Source organism: Amblyomma americanum, chromosome 6, assembly GCF_052857255.1.
Source record: "Amblyomma americanum isolate KBUSLIRL-KWMA chromosome 6, ASM5285725v1, whole genome shotgun sequence".
Lineage (NCBI taxonomy): Eukaryota > Metazoa > Arthropoda > Arachnida > Ixodida > Ixodidae > Amblyomma > Amblyomma americanum.
Genome location: NC_135502.1, coordinates 11,267,062 through 11,279,062, shown reverse-complemented (window position 1 = coordinate 11,279,062; position 12,001 = coordinate 11,267,062). Strand labels below are relative to the sequence as shown.

The 12,001-nt window shown below is 45.6% G+C and overlaps 1 protein-coding gene across 1 annotated transcript in view; it reads left to right on the top strand.

The window, feature by feature from the left end:
- Positions 1 to 7,038: 7,038 nt before the first annotated feature.
- LOC144136298 (CUGBP Elav-like family member 1) overlaps positions 7,039 to 12,001 on the top strand; it is a 624,321-nt gene continuing 619,358 nt past the window's right edge. Inside the window, exon 1 of the mRNA XM_077668537.1 lies at positions 7,039 to 7,355. Within this exon, the coding sequence (XP_077524663.1) occupies positions 7,121 to 7,355 (235 nt within the window). The 5' untranslated portion in view covers positions 7,039 to 7,120. The remainder of the gene's footprint in view (positions 7,356 to 12,001) is intronic.

The window sequence follows — 12,001 nt, the reverse complement described above, 5'->3', positions numbered from 1 at the left end:
GCCGCGAATTTTTGTCTCATGCGGTTAGCGCTCTACTGCTCCAGCCAGCGAGCCATTCCGGCTCGTCGCGCACTTCAGCCGTATGCGCGTGGCCTGACCTTGAGCCGCCGTCGCCTAGCAAAACCGCAGCCGTGCTCCAACAGATGGCGCCGCCGTCGACGCCGCTGCCGTCGCCGATCGCTCCACCAGATGTGCTCCGCTGGGGTAAAGGGAGAGGAGGTGTCGCCTCGCGGGGGTATATATATATATATATATATATATATATATATATATATATATATATATATATATATATATATATATATATATATATATATATATATATATATATATATATATATATATATATGCATGCGCGAAAGAGACGCACCAACGACCGAACGAAGCGAGAAAGAGACAACGCGCTCTAGAGACGCCAGAAGAGCGCACCGCACGACTCGAGAAGCGTCGTAACGAAGATGCGGCTAAAAGAAGTCGTTCCACGTCCCGGAGTGACTCTTCAACTGCGGAAGAGACCGGTTTGAGTTCTCGAGAGCGTCGGAATGAGACGCTGCGTAGACGACGTGCCGAGGAAACGAAGCTTTCGCAATTCAACTAGGGATAACCAGAGCTAAGCCAGAGACAATTTTGTTTGTTTGTCAAAGTACGCTGCAGTTTATGCAATTTAGGCTGAGCGCGCCGGCCGGTGACACCAACTGCGCAGTTAGCGAAGGCTGCCTTATCGGCTGTTGTGGCGAGGTTACTTTCTCTCTGACTCTTGCGGGGATGTGAAGTTTTTTTTATGGCCCTCATCAATGCTTAACTTCTTTCAAATGACTTGTTCAGGTGGGGCAAAGTATGTTCTACTTCAAAAAAAAAACAAAAAAAACTGGCAGACATATTGAAGACAAGCGTTTTCGTGGTGGCGTCACGGCAGTGCACTATTCAAAATGGGCGAGAAAAGGGGAATGTGTATGACAAAAAAAAATAATAATAATAATAGGTCTTTGGGGAAAGGAAATGGCACAGTATCTGTCTCATATATCGTTGGACACCTGAACCGCGCCGTATGGGAAGGGATAAGGGAGGGAGTGAAAGAAGAAAGGAAGAAATAGGTGCCGTAGTGGAGGGCTCCGGAATAATTTCGACCACCTGGGGATCTTTAACGTGCACTGACATCGCACAGCACACGGGCGCCTTAGCGTTTTTCCTCCATAAAAACGCAGCCGCCGCGGTCGGGTTCGAACCCGGGAACTCCGGCTCAGTAGTCGAGCGCCCTAACCACTGAGCCACCGCGGCGGGTTGACCAAAACCTCAAAAACCGGAAACATGCAAGTCGAAAATTCTGTTCTCTGCGTTACTGAGAACACACTATATACAGAGCGCCTATATACAGAGGCTTAATTTTTTTAGAAGGATACCATGACCAGAACAAAAGCCATTATTGTAAATGGGCTACGTGGCCAGACGGACACATACAGTGATGTAAATTATCGTAAACTAATTGACAAAAATTCAGTTTCTATATTTTTATTTACTTCAGTTAGCGTTATTGTTTAGATTAAAAATTAGAGGCAGTGGCATTCAAAGATTATTTTATACTGTACAATTTTAACAGGGCGCCTGTTATGATATTTGCGAGTAAAACAATTTCAGAATAAACCCCGCAATTACGGGTTCTAAACCGCGGCAAACAACACGAGGCTCTTCCCCGGTGTGGCGCAGCTGTTGTGCATGGCACTGCTGCTGATAAGATTGCGGAACTGCAAACGACGGCCAGCGAAACTGAAGAATTACTGTGCCGGCAGCGTGGGGCGAGTGCTGTTTCTCTAACCCATTGCTTCCTGAGTGGGTGATAATAGACTTCGCACGCGGTCGCGAGCAGCGTTACCGCCCTGCTGGCCGAGAGCGAAAATTTATAACCGTTGCCCGTAGCTCCACATTCTTGTCAGTCGAAGCGCTATATGCAACGGCTGCGTCACATCAGGGAGGAGCTTCATGCCAAGCGCCGCGATGTTGCATGCGTAATTAGACGGATAGGGTTGAAAATATAGGCCTGCTGTTCTCAAGACAATGGCGCGTGACTAAAATTGTAAAAATAGAAGAGTCTTTGAAAGCTACTGCCTCTAGGCTTTCAATATAAACATGCATGTCAACTGCAGCAAGCAAAAAAGTTGATTACTGAGTACTAGTTAATAATTCAGGTTACGATGACAATTTTTCTCAGTGTTTTTGTCCGCTTGGCCACATAACCCTGTTAAAATAACGACCTTCGTGTACTGCCCTTAGTATTTAAAAAAAAAAAATTAAGCCTAATTTTGCACACTGTATACAGGAGACATTCTATGAGCGTCTGGCTGGGAACCTGTGCTGTGGCCACCCTTGAGCCAATATTTCTGGCGAACAAAACGCGTAGCAGCCCATGAATTCTAGCTTTTTGGGGACAGATAATAACCTCAAGAAAGAGAGGAATGCTTGAGAATCACTGGGGGACGTCTTCATCATGTAGTATATAGCACGTATGGTGCTGTATGTTGTGCGCTAGGGGTAAGACCGCGAGGTTCGTAAAAGCATGTTGTCCGTGTCCGTAATTTCGTCGCTTCGCCGCTTTCGCACTTTTCGCCTGTTCGCGAAGTTCTGGCATAAAGTTTATCAGAATGACACATGCTCGTAGTTTACGTTTTCTACCAGCTACCACCAGTTGGAAGCTGAAAACAATTACTGTTTGCCGTAGTGCCATATGATGGCAGTACGCACGAGAAGCCGGGAACAAGCTTAATAATATTTTGAAATGGCGGCGCCAATTGTATGGTTTTGTTTTTGTGTTTCGCTGGAGGAAGATGTATATTCATTTGACGAAGCGTCTGGCGTCTGTTTTCTGGACTGCCCCTGTTGGACAAAGGCTTTTTTCCTTTGATGACTAGTATGACCACTCGCAGTCTAATTTATTTTCCAGTCTTACTAGACCAAAAATAGTTTTCTAGGCTAAACAATAGGAGGCCATGCAACAAAGACAAATACCACGCCATTCAGGCGCCCATCGCAGCCAGGCGTAGCAGGCGCCAACTTTCAAACTGCGTGCGCCTGAACTCTAAACCAAAAGTTTCTACTTCATCCGCTCGGTGCGCTACAGCCAATTTAGCCTCTGGGCCCTATAGGTCTGTCCGGTCTTCAACGCTTTCCTTCTCTATGGCCTGTATGTCATGCAGCGCGTGCCTAGACCCATCTTATCCGGAGCCCTGAAGCTATTGTTATAAGCCGCTGGGAGGCTCTGGACGCAGCCGTTCGCGCGCTGTACACAAGGAGTACAAGCACTGTACTCTGCCCCCATAGCCGCGAATCGCCCTAGTCATTTATAGTCCACTGCGGCTATTTGTGTTTGCTCAATGGTAGTGGAAGTGAGATGTGGGGTTATCATTGTGATAATCATGTCGAAAGCCAGCTAACGCTGATCATTCGTTGCAGCCTGAAGGTACGGGTGAGTACACATAATACAAGCAGTCAGACACAGTGCCACAATATAGTCATTTAGAGAGACAGTGTGGCACTCAGCGCAAAACGCCGCAAAAGCTGTTTCCCACTATGGCTCGAAAAAGGATAAAATCAGTGCGCCTATTCTGCGTTGTACCGTACAATTACACAGCACGCCCTGAAAAAAGTAGGAAATAGTTAATGCAGTTAATACAGTGCCCCTGGAAGCTTCAGCTTGGCGAGTGTTTGCTCAGGTGCCGCCAAGCAAGCAGGGCCCATCCCTATTGAGGCTCTGCAGCGCTCGCACACGTTCGATTCAACACTGCCGCCCTTGGAGATATCCTCTTGGCCGGCGAGGATCAACAGCCCAGCAGAACCGCGCTGCTGATTGGATTATAGCTGTCTTTGATTTCCGGCGAATAAACACGCCTGGCCGCTCTTGCCTCAACTTTCGGGAGACCATTGCCAACGGCATTGGGACTTCCAAGTGTGGCCATTGTTTACCTTAGACTTAAGCACCTAGATATCAGATGCTCCTGATTGAGCGTGGCAACCGTTATCGCTCGAGGCATCACTCTTTCGGCTGGTGCTACCCGATTGCTCAGAAGCCGAATAACTGTGCAGCACTGCGTGCCCATGTTGCTTGCAGGGCCGGTTGTGCCTGCCCTGGAACCAGTGTGGGCCCCAGTTTTGGCTCCTTGAACGGAAGTAGAATGACACCCTAAAAGTTCACTTCTTTTGACATTGGTGCAGCATTGTCAGGGATACGTCAGAGAATTGAGTGAGAGATCTATTGTCCGAAAGCGCGAGTGACGAAAGATGTGTGAGGTAGGTGCATGAATCATCTGGAACGGAATATTCCTGCGGTGCACCATGCGCTGCACGCGGTTCTTTTTCTCCTGAAGCGGCAACCACGCACGGTGCCCAGTGCAGCCCGCTTCCATTCCTGTGGAATGGGTTGAAGTCGGTGCAAACCTGGCTAGCCGTGGGATTCTGCAAGCATGACAAAATAGAGTGACTGCCACAGGCACTTGAGGGTCAGCCTCGCGTGAAAGCCAAGGAACTGTATATGACGGAAGAAGAACGATAACTGCATGAAATGAAGGAATGTGGTCCATAGATGCGGCTTCAGCTCCATTGTACAGCTTAGTCGTCATATGTTGAGAGCTGCGGCGCAAAGCTTTGCACATTCCGGTGAATGGCGGCTCTATGAACTTGCGGACGAGGTCGCTTCGCGTGAAAATGTACAAAGGATGAGGAGAGTTATGAGCACCGGTTGATAGTTACTGATAGATAGCTGTATCGGTCTCATGTCATCTCCGAACTCTGACCGCTTAAAATGGCAGCCCGCCGAGTAACCATCGTTGACTTTGGAGACAGTGTGGCATCTATCTCTCCTCGATTGTAGCCAAAGAATCGCTGAGATCGCAGCGATGCATTTCGGCCATCGCTCCCGTTTTCCCAGATCTAACGTGACTCGTGCTAAGTATAGGAGCCTGCATTCTGAGCAATACCTGGGGAAATAACAAAGAACTTGGGCCGCATTATCTGACAAGCCACTTCATACATTCAGCCCTCTGCCATTGGTCACTGCTCACGGCGACGTATGCCCTGGATGAAGACATCACTCTGGTCGTGGCTGGAACATGCCCATGTTCGATATTTTTATGGACATCTTGCCATGTACACACTATATTCTATAAATCACTCACTTCTGCTCCTGTTACTTCCTCTTTGAAGTAGGAGAAAGTGTTTCCGTTTAGTTAAGTCCGGTGAGCAATAACTTATGTGAAACTGTAGCAGTATTTCCCTGACATACGTATCACGTAAATTTTTAGAACGTATCGTTCTGAAACTTATTACAAAGCAAATAACATCTTATCTAGCGTTCAACATGGTTTGAAACAAGGGCTTAGCGTAATAACACTGTTGTCTGAATTCGTCTATAACATTTTTTTAATCTAGACAGCGGTAATCCGTTTGATGCATCACATATTGACTTTTCGTAGGCCTTTGATATTGTAATTCAGTATAAGCTCCTGTTCAAGTTAAACCTCATCTTAAAGAATGCGAGTTTCTTAAATAAGATATCGAATTTTCTTTCTGCCCGTCCTCAGTGCGTAACGTTAAATTCAGGTGAATCTTAAACTGCTCTGATCTCTTCCGGTGTGCCACAATGCTCAGTATAGGACTGTTACTCTTCTTATTTTACTATAAATGCCTAACTAGTAATATGATATTTATTACAAAATTAGTCACCGATAATCAGCTATTTGACTAACCTAACTCAATTATCGGTAAACATTCTGTTTTATTTCGAGCTTGTTTATTTTTTCTTGCTTGCCTCAATGCACTGAATGTTTATACAGTATTTGATTATTTATGTTTACCTCCCACTCCTGCTATAGCTCTAGGTGGCGATGCAGTATTGAAAAATAAGTTATTAAAATTAGAGAGGACACTTAAGCCACATTTTAGCCGCCGCGGTGGCTCAGTGATTATGGCGGTCAGTGATTATGGCCTCTCATAGCCCTAGTCGCTCTGGGACGTTAAACCCTGATAAACCATAGGCTCTTCCCTAAGGGTATGACGCAACAGCGTTAATGCCATATATGCAAAATCGGTCATTCGCTACTTTAAATTCATACAGCCCTGAAAGTCCTCATACCTCTCCTGGCCCAGTGATTAGGCGCTGCACCACTGTCCTGAGAGGCAGGTGATGTTACCGTTGGTGCTTGTGAGTCCCAGGTTGCTCCTCTCCAGCAATCTTTCGCGACCAATCATTAACTGCCAGCTGCCACGATGGGCAGTTTACTCCCAATCTGGAGGCGAGATTGTGATGGTGTCACAAGGTGATGAGACCTAGGTGGCCCACCCTGCTACTCAGGGAATTTTTCGCGAGTTTTTCGCTCACTGTCAGCGACGCCGACAACGCCGGCTTTTCTGCGTGTATATATATATATATATATATATATATATATATATATATATATATATATATATATATATATATATATATATATATATATATATATATATATATATATATATATATATATATATATATATATATATATATATATATATATATATATATATATATCCTAAATTCAATACACGCGTACAGTACGCATGTCACATTTGCGGTCCGGCGTCGTCGCTGAAGAGGCAAGACTACACGTTTCGCACGCCTTTCGAGAGGAAACTGACTGTAAAGTGTGACAAAATACCGAGGCGTGGTCTGCGTGGTCTGCGTGATCAGCTGCACTGGATGCGGTGGCAGGACGGTCCCTTACGAAACGCGATGTGCAGTCAAGGCGCTCGGGCGCCGAGAACCCCGTCAGCGCACCGGGAGCGCCCGCCTGTTTTCCCTTCCTCCTGTTCGGGATGCGGGGAGAACACCGCGCGAAACTTGCCGCGTCCCGCGCTTCGAATGATGCTGCTCAGCGCGCGACGGAGGGAAAGACCGAGTCAGTGTGATCACGTGGCCCGCTTGGGGCCAATGGGAGCCTGCACGGCGTTCCTGCGCGCATGCGCGTGCAGCGCCGGCGGCGCGCGGCCCCGTGCGCGCGGCTCGCGGACAGACCGCGTCGAGTTTTTTGCGAGCCAAGTGTGTGCGTGCGAGTGTGCCGCTGCCTGCCGCCCCGCGCCTCCACCGACGGTCGCATGCATGTTGTGCTGTGAGTTTCCAAACATGGCGCTGCACAACGGAGTACTGGATTCGGTTGTCATCCACAACGGCAACGGCGAGCTGGCACCCGTCAAGGACCACGACGCCATCAAGCTGTTCGTGGGCCAGATTCCGCGAAACCTGGATGAGAAAGACCTACGGCCGCTCTTCGAGCAGTTCGGCAAGATCTACGAGCTCATCGTTCTCAAGGACAAATACACCGGAATGCACAAGGGTGAGTCAGCGGGCTTCGCCGGTGGGCTTTGTCACTCTGCAGCGCGGTCGAGAGGCGAAGCCGTCCTCGCGTTCTCCGCCGGCGCTTTGTCTGGACCGCGTGCGCTGCTCGGCGTCGGCAGCGCGGGACGCTCGGAGCGTAGCGCCCCTTTGTTTCGGAGGAGAGGCCGGCGGCGGTCGTTACGTCACCCGGGGTCGGGCCAAGCCTCCTCCCTCAGGCGGGCACACCTGCGCCGGGCTGCTCTCCTTGGCGCGGGCCCTCCGGCGGGCTCAGCTGACTGGCAACGCAGAAACGAGCGCCAGCGTGCCTCGCTGGTTTTTCTTTTTCTGACGCCCGTGCGTGCAGCCGGCTGGTAGCCGCTTTTACGGTACCGTCTTTACGAAGGAAAAGCAAACCCGGAGAAGAAAGCTTTAATTCTGCGCACTGCGTGATTCGATCTTTTATTCATTTAATAAGTACTGCTGGCCCCAGTTTTGGCCTTTAGGCGACAGTGAGTGCGGACGCCGTACAAAAACCAGGTGCAGTAAAAAAGAAACAGCGAGCACACAAAATAGTATGCTGACGTTTAGTAGAAAGGAGAATGCCAGAAAACAGAACGCGCAGCCATCAAATGCTTCGTCGAACACGACGACATACATACACCGCATGCTTTGTTGAAGCCCAGTGATAAGAAACCGACTGTCTTCCACTGACAACGTCTGCCGATGGGACACACCTTTTTTTTCACCATGAGATACAATAAATAAAATAAATCGACCGTTTCTCAACGCTTAAATTTTATATCTGAACTCTGCATTTTTTCTTGGACTGTTAAAACACGAAAGTCATCGATTAACAAAATCAGTGAGATGGTAGGCAAAAAAAAGAGAATGCTAGTTTGCAGACAAGAAAGTTTTATTTCTTCGCTGATGTTTTTAATAAGTTACGGTATCATTCGCCTCTAGAAAAGCTATTGAGAGAGACGAAAGAAGCGTGTTTATCACTCATACTTAAGGTGTAATTTTGGCTGAATGTTCAAGATATATTTTTTGTATAGCTCCTTTTTATGCTTTAATTTATTTTTGTTCAGTATGATAGCGTAAGTAGAATAATTTTATGTTTCCTATTATCCCCGCGTTTGCGCATGCAATAATGCTGTGGTTTGCTAGAGGAAGGCTAGAAAGAAGGTGCGTAGAAGGCCATGAATGGTTTGAAATATTTCTTTGAAAAGTTCACAAACAATAAAAATGAAGAAAAGAATTCGTTCAATCTTGCGGAACTTTTTGCGTGCGGTACAGTACTGGGAAAGCGCTCAAGAGACTTTTTCTGTGCTTTGGATGGTAGTGGTTATATGCTCAACTGCAGCTCACAGTTGTAAAAGCGATGTCAAGAAAATTTAATTATGTTATGCTAGTCTTTGGGCCCCTGTTTCTCTCATCTCTGACTAGAGTATTTTTTTTAAAAAACCTGTGCTGTTTTACTTTCTTTAAATCTGCAACATACAACAGATTATTCAGGTAGGTATCTTGCCTTCCGCTGCTTCCTTTCGACACCTATAATGCATGCTTCACAATTCATGGCTACTTCGGAATTTAAAGAGACACCGTGGAAATATTGGGTAATTAATTGTGGAGTAAAAAACTTGTTTATGTTCTTTTGTGAATGCAAGATGCTACGCTCTTATGTGGCTCTCCAGAACATTTTATCGCACACTTATTTCAAGAAGGAATTTGCAAAATACTGTATACAACCAAAAAAACAACAATACGCGTTGACCGCACAAGGAAGGTACTTGCTATATTCGATCACCAGCTCCACGGCCCCTTAGAAAGAGGTTCGATTTTGCACACTATGAATTCCTCCCAACAGGAGATTCTGCGCGTCTGTTCATGGAAAAATTGCTGCGATATATATGCTTGATTAATTCTTGTCCGGTAGGCTGTTTTCTCACGTCGCTGGTTCACAGACTACGGCTGAAAAAGAAATAGAATTGCCGCCTTCAAATACTAGTATTGTCGTTGTCGCAGGTGCAAGCAACAAGAAAGTAATTGATAGCCGCCGCGGTTGCTGAGTGGTTGTGGCGCCCGGCTGCTGGCCCGAAAGACGCGGGTTCGATCCCGGCCGCGGTGGTCGAAAAGAGGCGACATTCTAGAGGTCCGTGTACTGTGCGATGTCAGTGCACGTTGAAGAATCACAGGTGTTCGAAATTTCCGGAGCTCTTCACTACGGCGTCTCTCATAGCGTGAGTTGCTTTGGGACGTTAAACCCCCATAAACCACAAACCAAGAAAGTAATTAAAGAACCTAAATTCCCTTGGCTTGCTGCCTCAGATGCTGCTTTTGTCGGCACAAGAAAGTCATGTAAGTGGTGGTGGGGATGGCTCTTGTGTGCTCTTTGGATTAGCTTTAGAGTAATCTCTCGGCAATCGCTCTACCTGTACATCTGAAGAATTCACGGATACACAAATAGACTATTGCTATATCGCCTACCATCGATCGCGGCGCTAAATTCTGCATTTATTAATGGTACTAAATTTAGCGTAGCCCACCAGAATAAATAGTTATTTCATCTGAGCAGATAAAGGAGTCTCTTCAGGAGCGGCGCCTGAATTACGCGTCGAAAGAAAACCAAGATTTGCCGTTTCCTACTGATTTATTCGCTCCGACGCTCCGTGCTGAATACTGAATGGATTGAATTCAATTATGGAAGCGGGACTTTAATCTGTGATGTAAGTGTTTAAGTAAACGGCTCTCCCGACACGATAGACTTGCCCATCACACAAGGAAAGGAGTTCAGATTTTCGCACGTGCACGAACAGCGAAAATGTTGAGAATACATTGGAAGCGGATTGCGGCTGGCCTCATTTGCAGCTCCTTTGGCAGCAACGAATCGTAAAATTTCCACAAGCCAGCGTATGTGCGGAAATGTGTACCGTACGGGGGGGGGGGGTCCATGCAAACCATTGTAATATGACATCACCACCTTACATCGGCACTCTCTTTCTTTCTCTTCTTCTTTAGACTGGTGTGGAGTAGCTGGCTACGGTGAAGTTTCCACCGCCTAACCTCTCCGCTTTTCCCTGTCGTTATGGTTTTCACTCTCTCTCTCTGCTAGAATTTCTAGTAAATTAATAACAAAGCGTTGTTTCGCACGTGAGAAAGGATATGCTCGATCGACGAGGTACGCAGAACACAGTGAAAGTTACCGATTGTTTGCGTCGAATAGAGCAAGGGGTTAAAAGTAAAAATGATGTACACATATTGCATACAGCCCAAGGTTTGATGCAATATTGCCTGGTGAGAGAAATTCGTAGCGATTTGGTGAGTTACATTCAATGACTAAAAGCTTCAAGGAAAAGAAATAAAGCTTTTTCGTTTATGATTTTGGGCAAGTGAATGTTTTTGTCAAACCAGAAATATTGGTAGAGAAAGTAACAAAACTGCTTCCCATGTCAATCTCGTACTGACAACTTTCACTATCTGTCGGTTAAGACAAGCGCTCGCTGAGCTTCATAACGACGCTCAAGACCTCATGCGTGAAGGCGCAGTACGCAATCTATGGCTAGAGGTATATATATACCAAAAGTGATTTCTTGGCAGCTGATTGATCAATATAATATAAAATCACCAAAAATTGAAAAACATAACAGGATTTAATTCACGACGTTTCGGCTGGAGGACCAGACTCGAAAAAGGCTGGTCCACCAGCCGAAACGTCGTGAATGAAATCCTGTTACGTTTTCTCATTTTTAGTGATTTTATAATATATATATATATATATATATATATATATATATATATATATATATATATATATATATATATATATATATATATATATATATATATATATATATATATATATATATATATATATATATATATATATATATATATATATATATATATATATATTGGGAACGACTATTGGTCGTCACATTTTTGTGAACAAGGCTTCAGAAACTGGGAAGGAAGCACTTGCGGTTTTACGTTCAGTATATTGCATTTCAAAGATGTTTGGTTTAAGCAAAACTATATTTAATCTCTCCTTTGGCTCCTTCAAGAAATTAATGTTTTATAGCACCTGTAACTTATGAAAGCCTTACTTCTCTTCGCGCAACAGAATAGAAAATTTAACCTGATGTTTGGCGCATGATAGCCTCACTGTCATTTGGCTCACGAACTCCTCTAACGCAACCAAAGTTTACTCCTTGACGGAGGCGCGAAATTTGTACACGACTCGTGCTTATTTATTCAAGTGCACCTATTTCCTTAACCGTCGTAATAGAAAATTATTTTTTTCTTACTCTGTTACTTTGCGCGCTTTCACTGTACAGGTTAAAAATAACTCTGAGTGTCACGCTAAACACTCATTGAAATAAATTTTATAGCGTTCTTATATACTTATGTGCATTGATTACAAGTTTATGGCCTGTACCGCTGTTTTCTAGGCAGCGCCTACTGCTATGAAATGCGAAATTAAGCCTTATAGATATTATCTAGAGAAAAGGCCACGGAGGCAAAGTCGCCTTTCCGCCATCGTCCCCCCCCCCCCCCCCCCCCCCAACGACTTCAGGACAGGCTGCCGAAATCTGTCTAGTAATGGTGCTCTAAAACTCTGCTGTCTCGGCAAAGGGTGAATGGCAAAGGGTGCAATTGAGTGCAGTA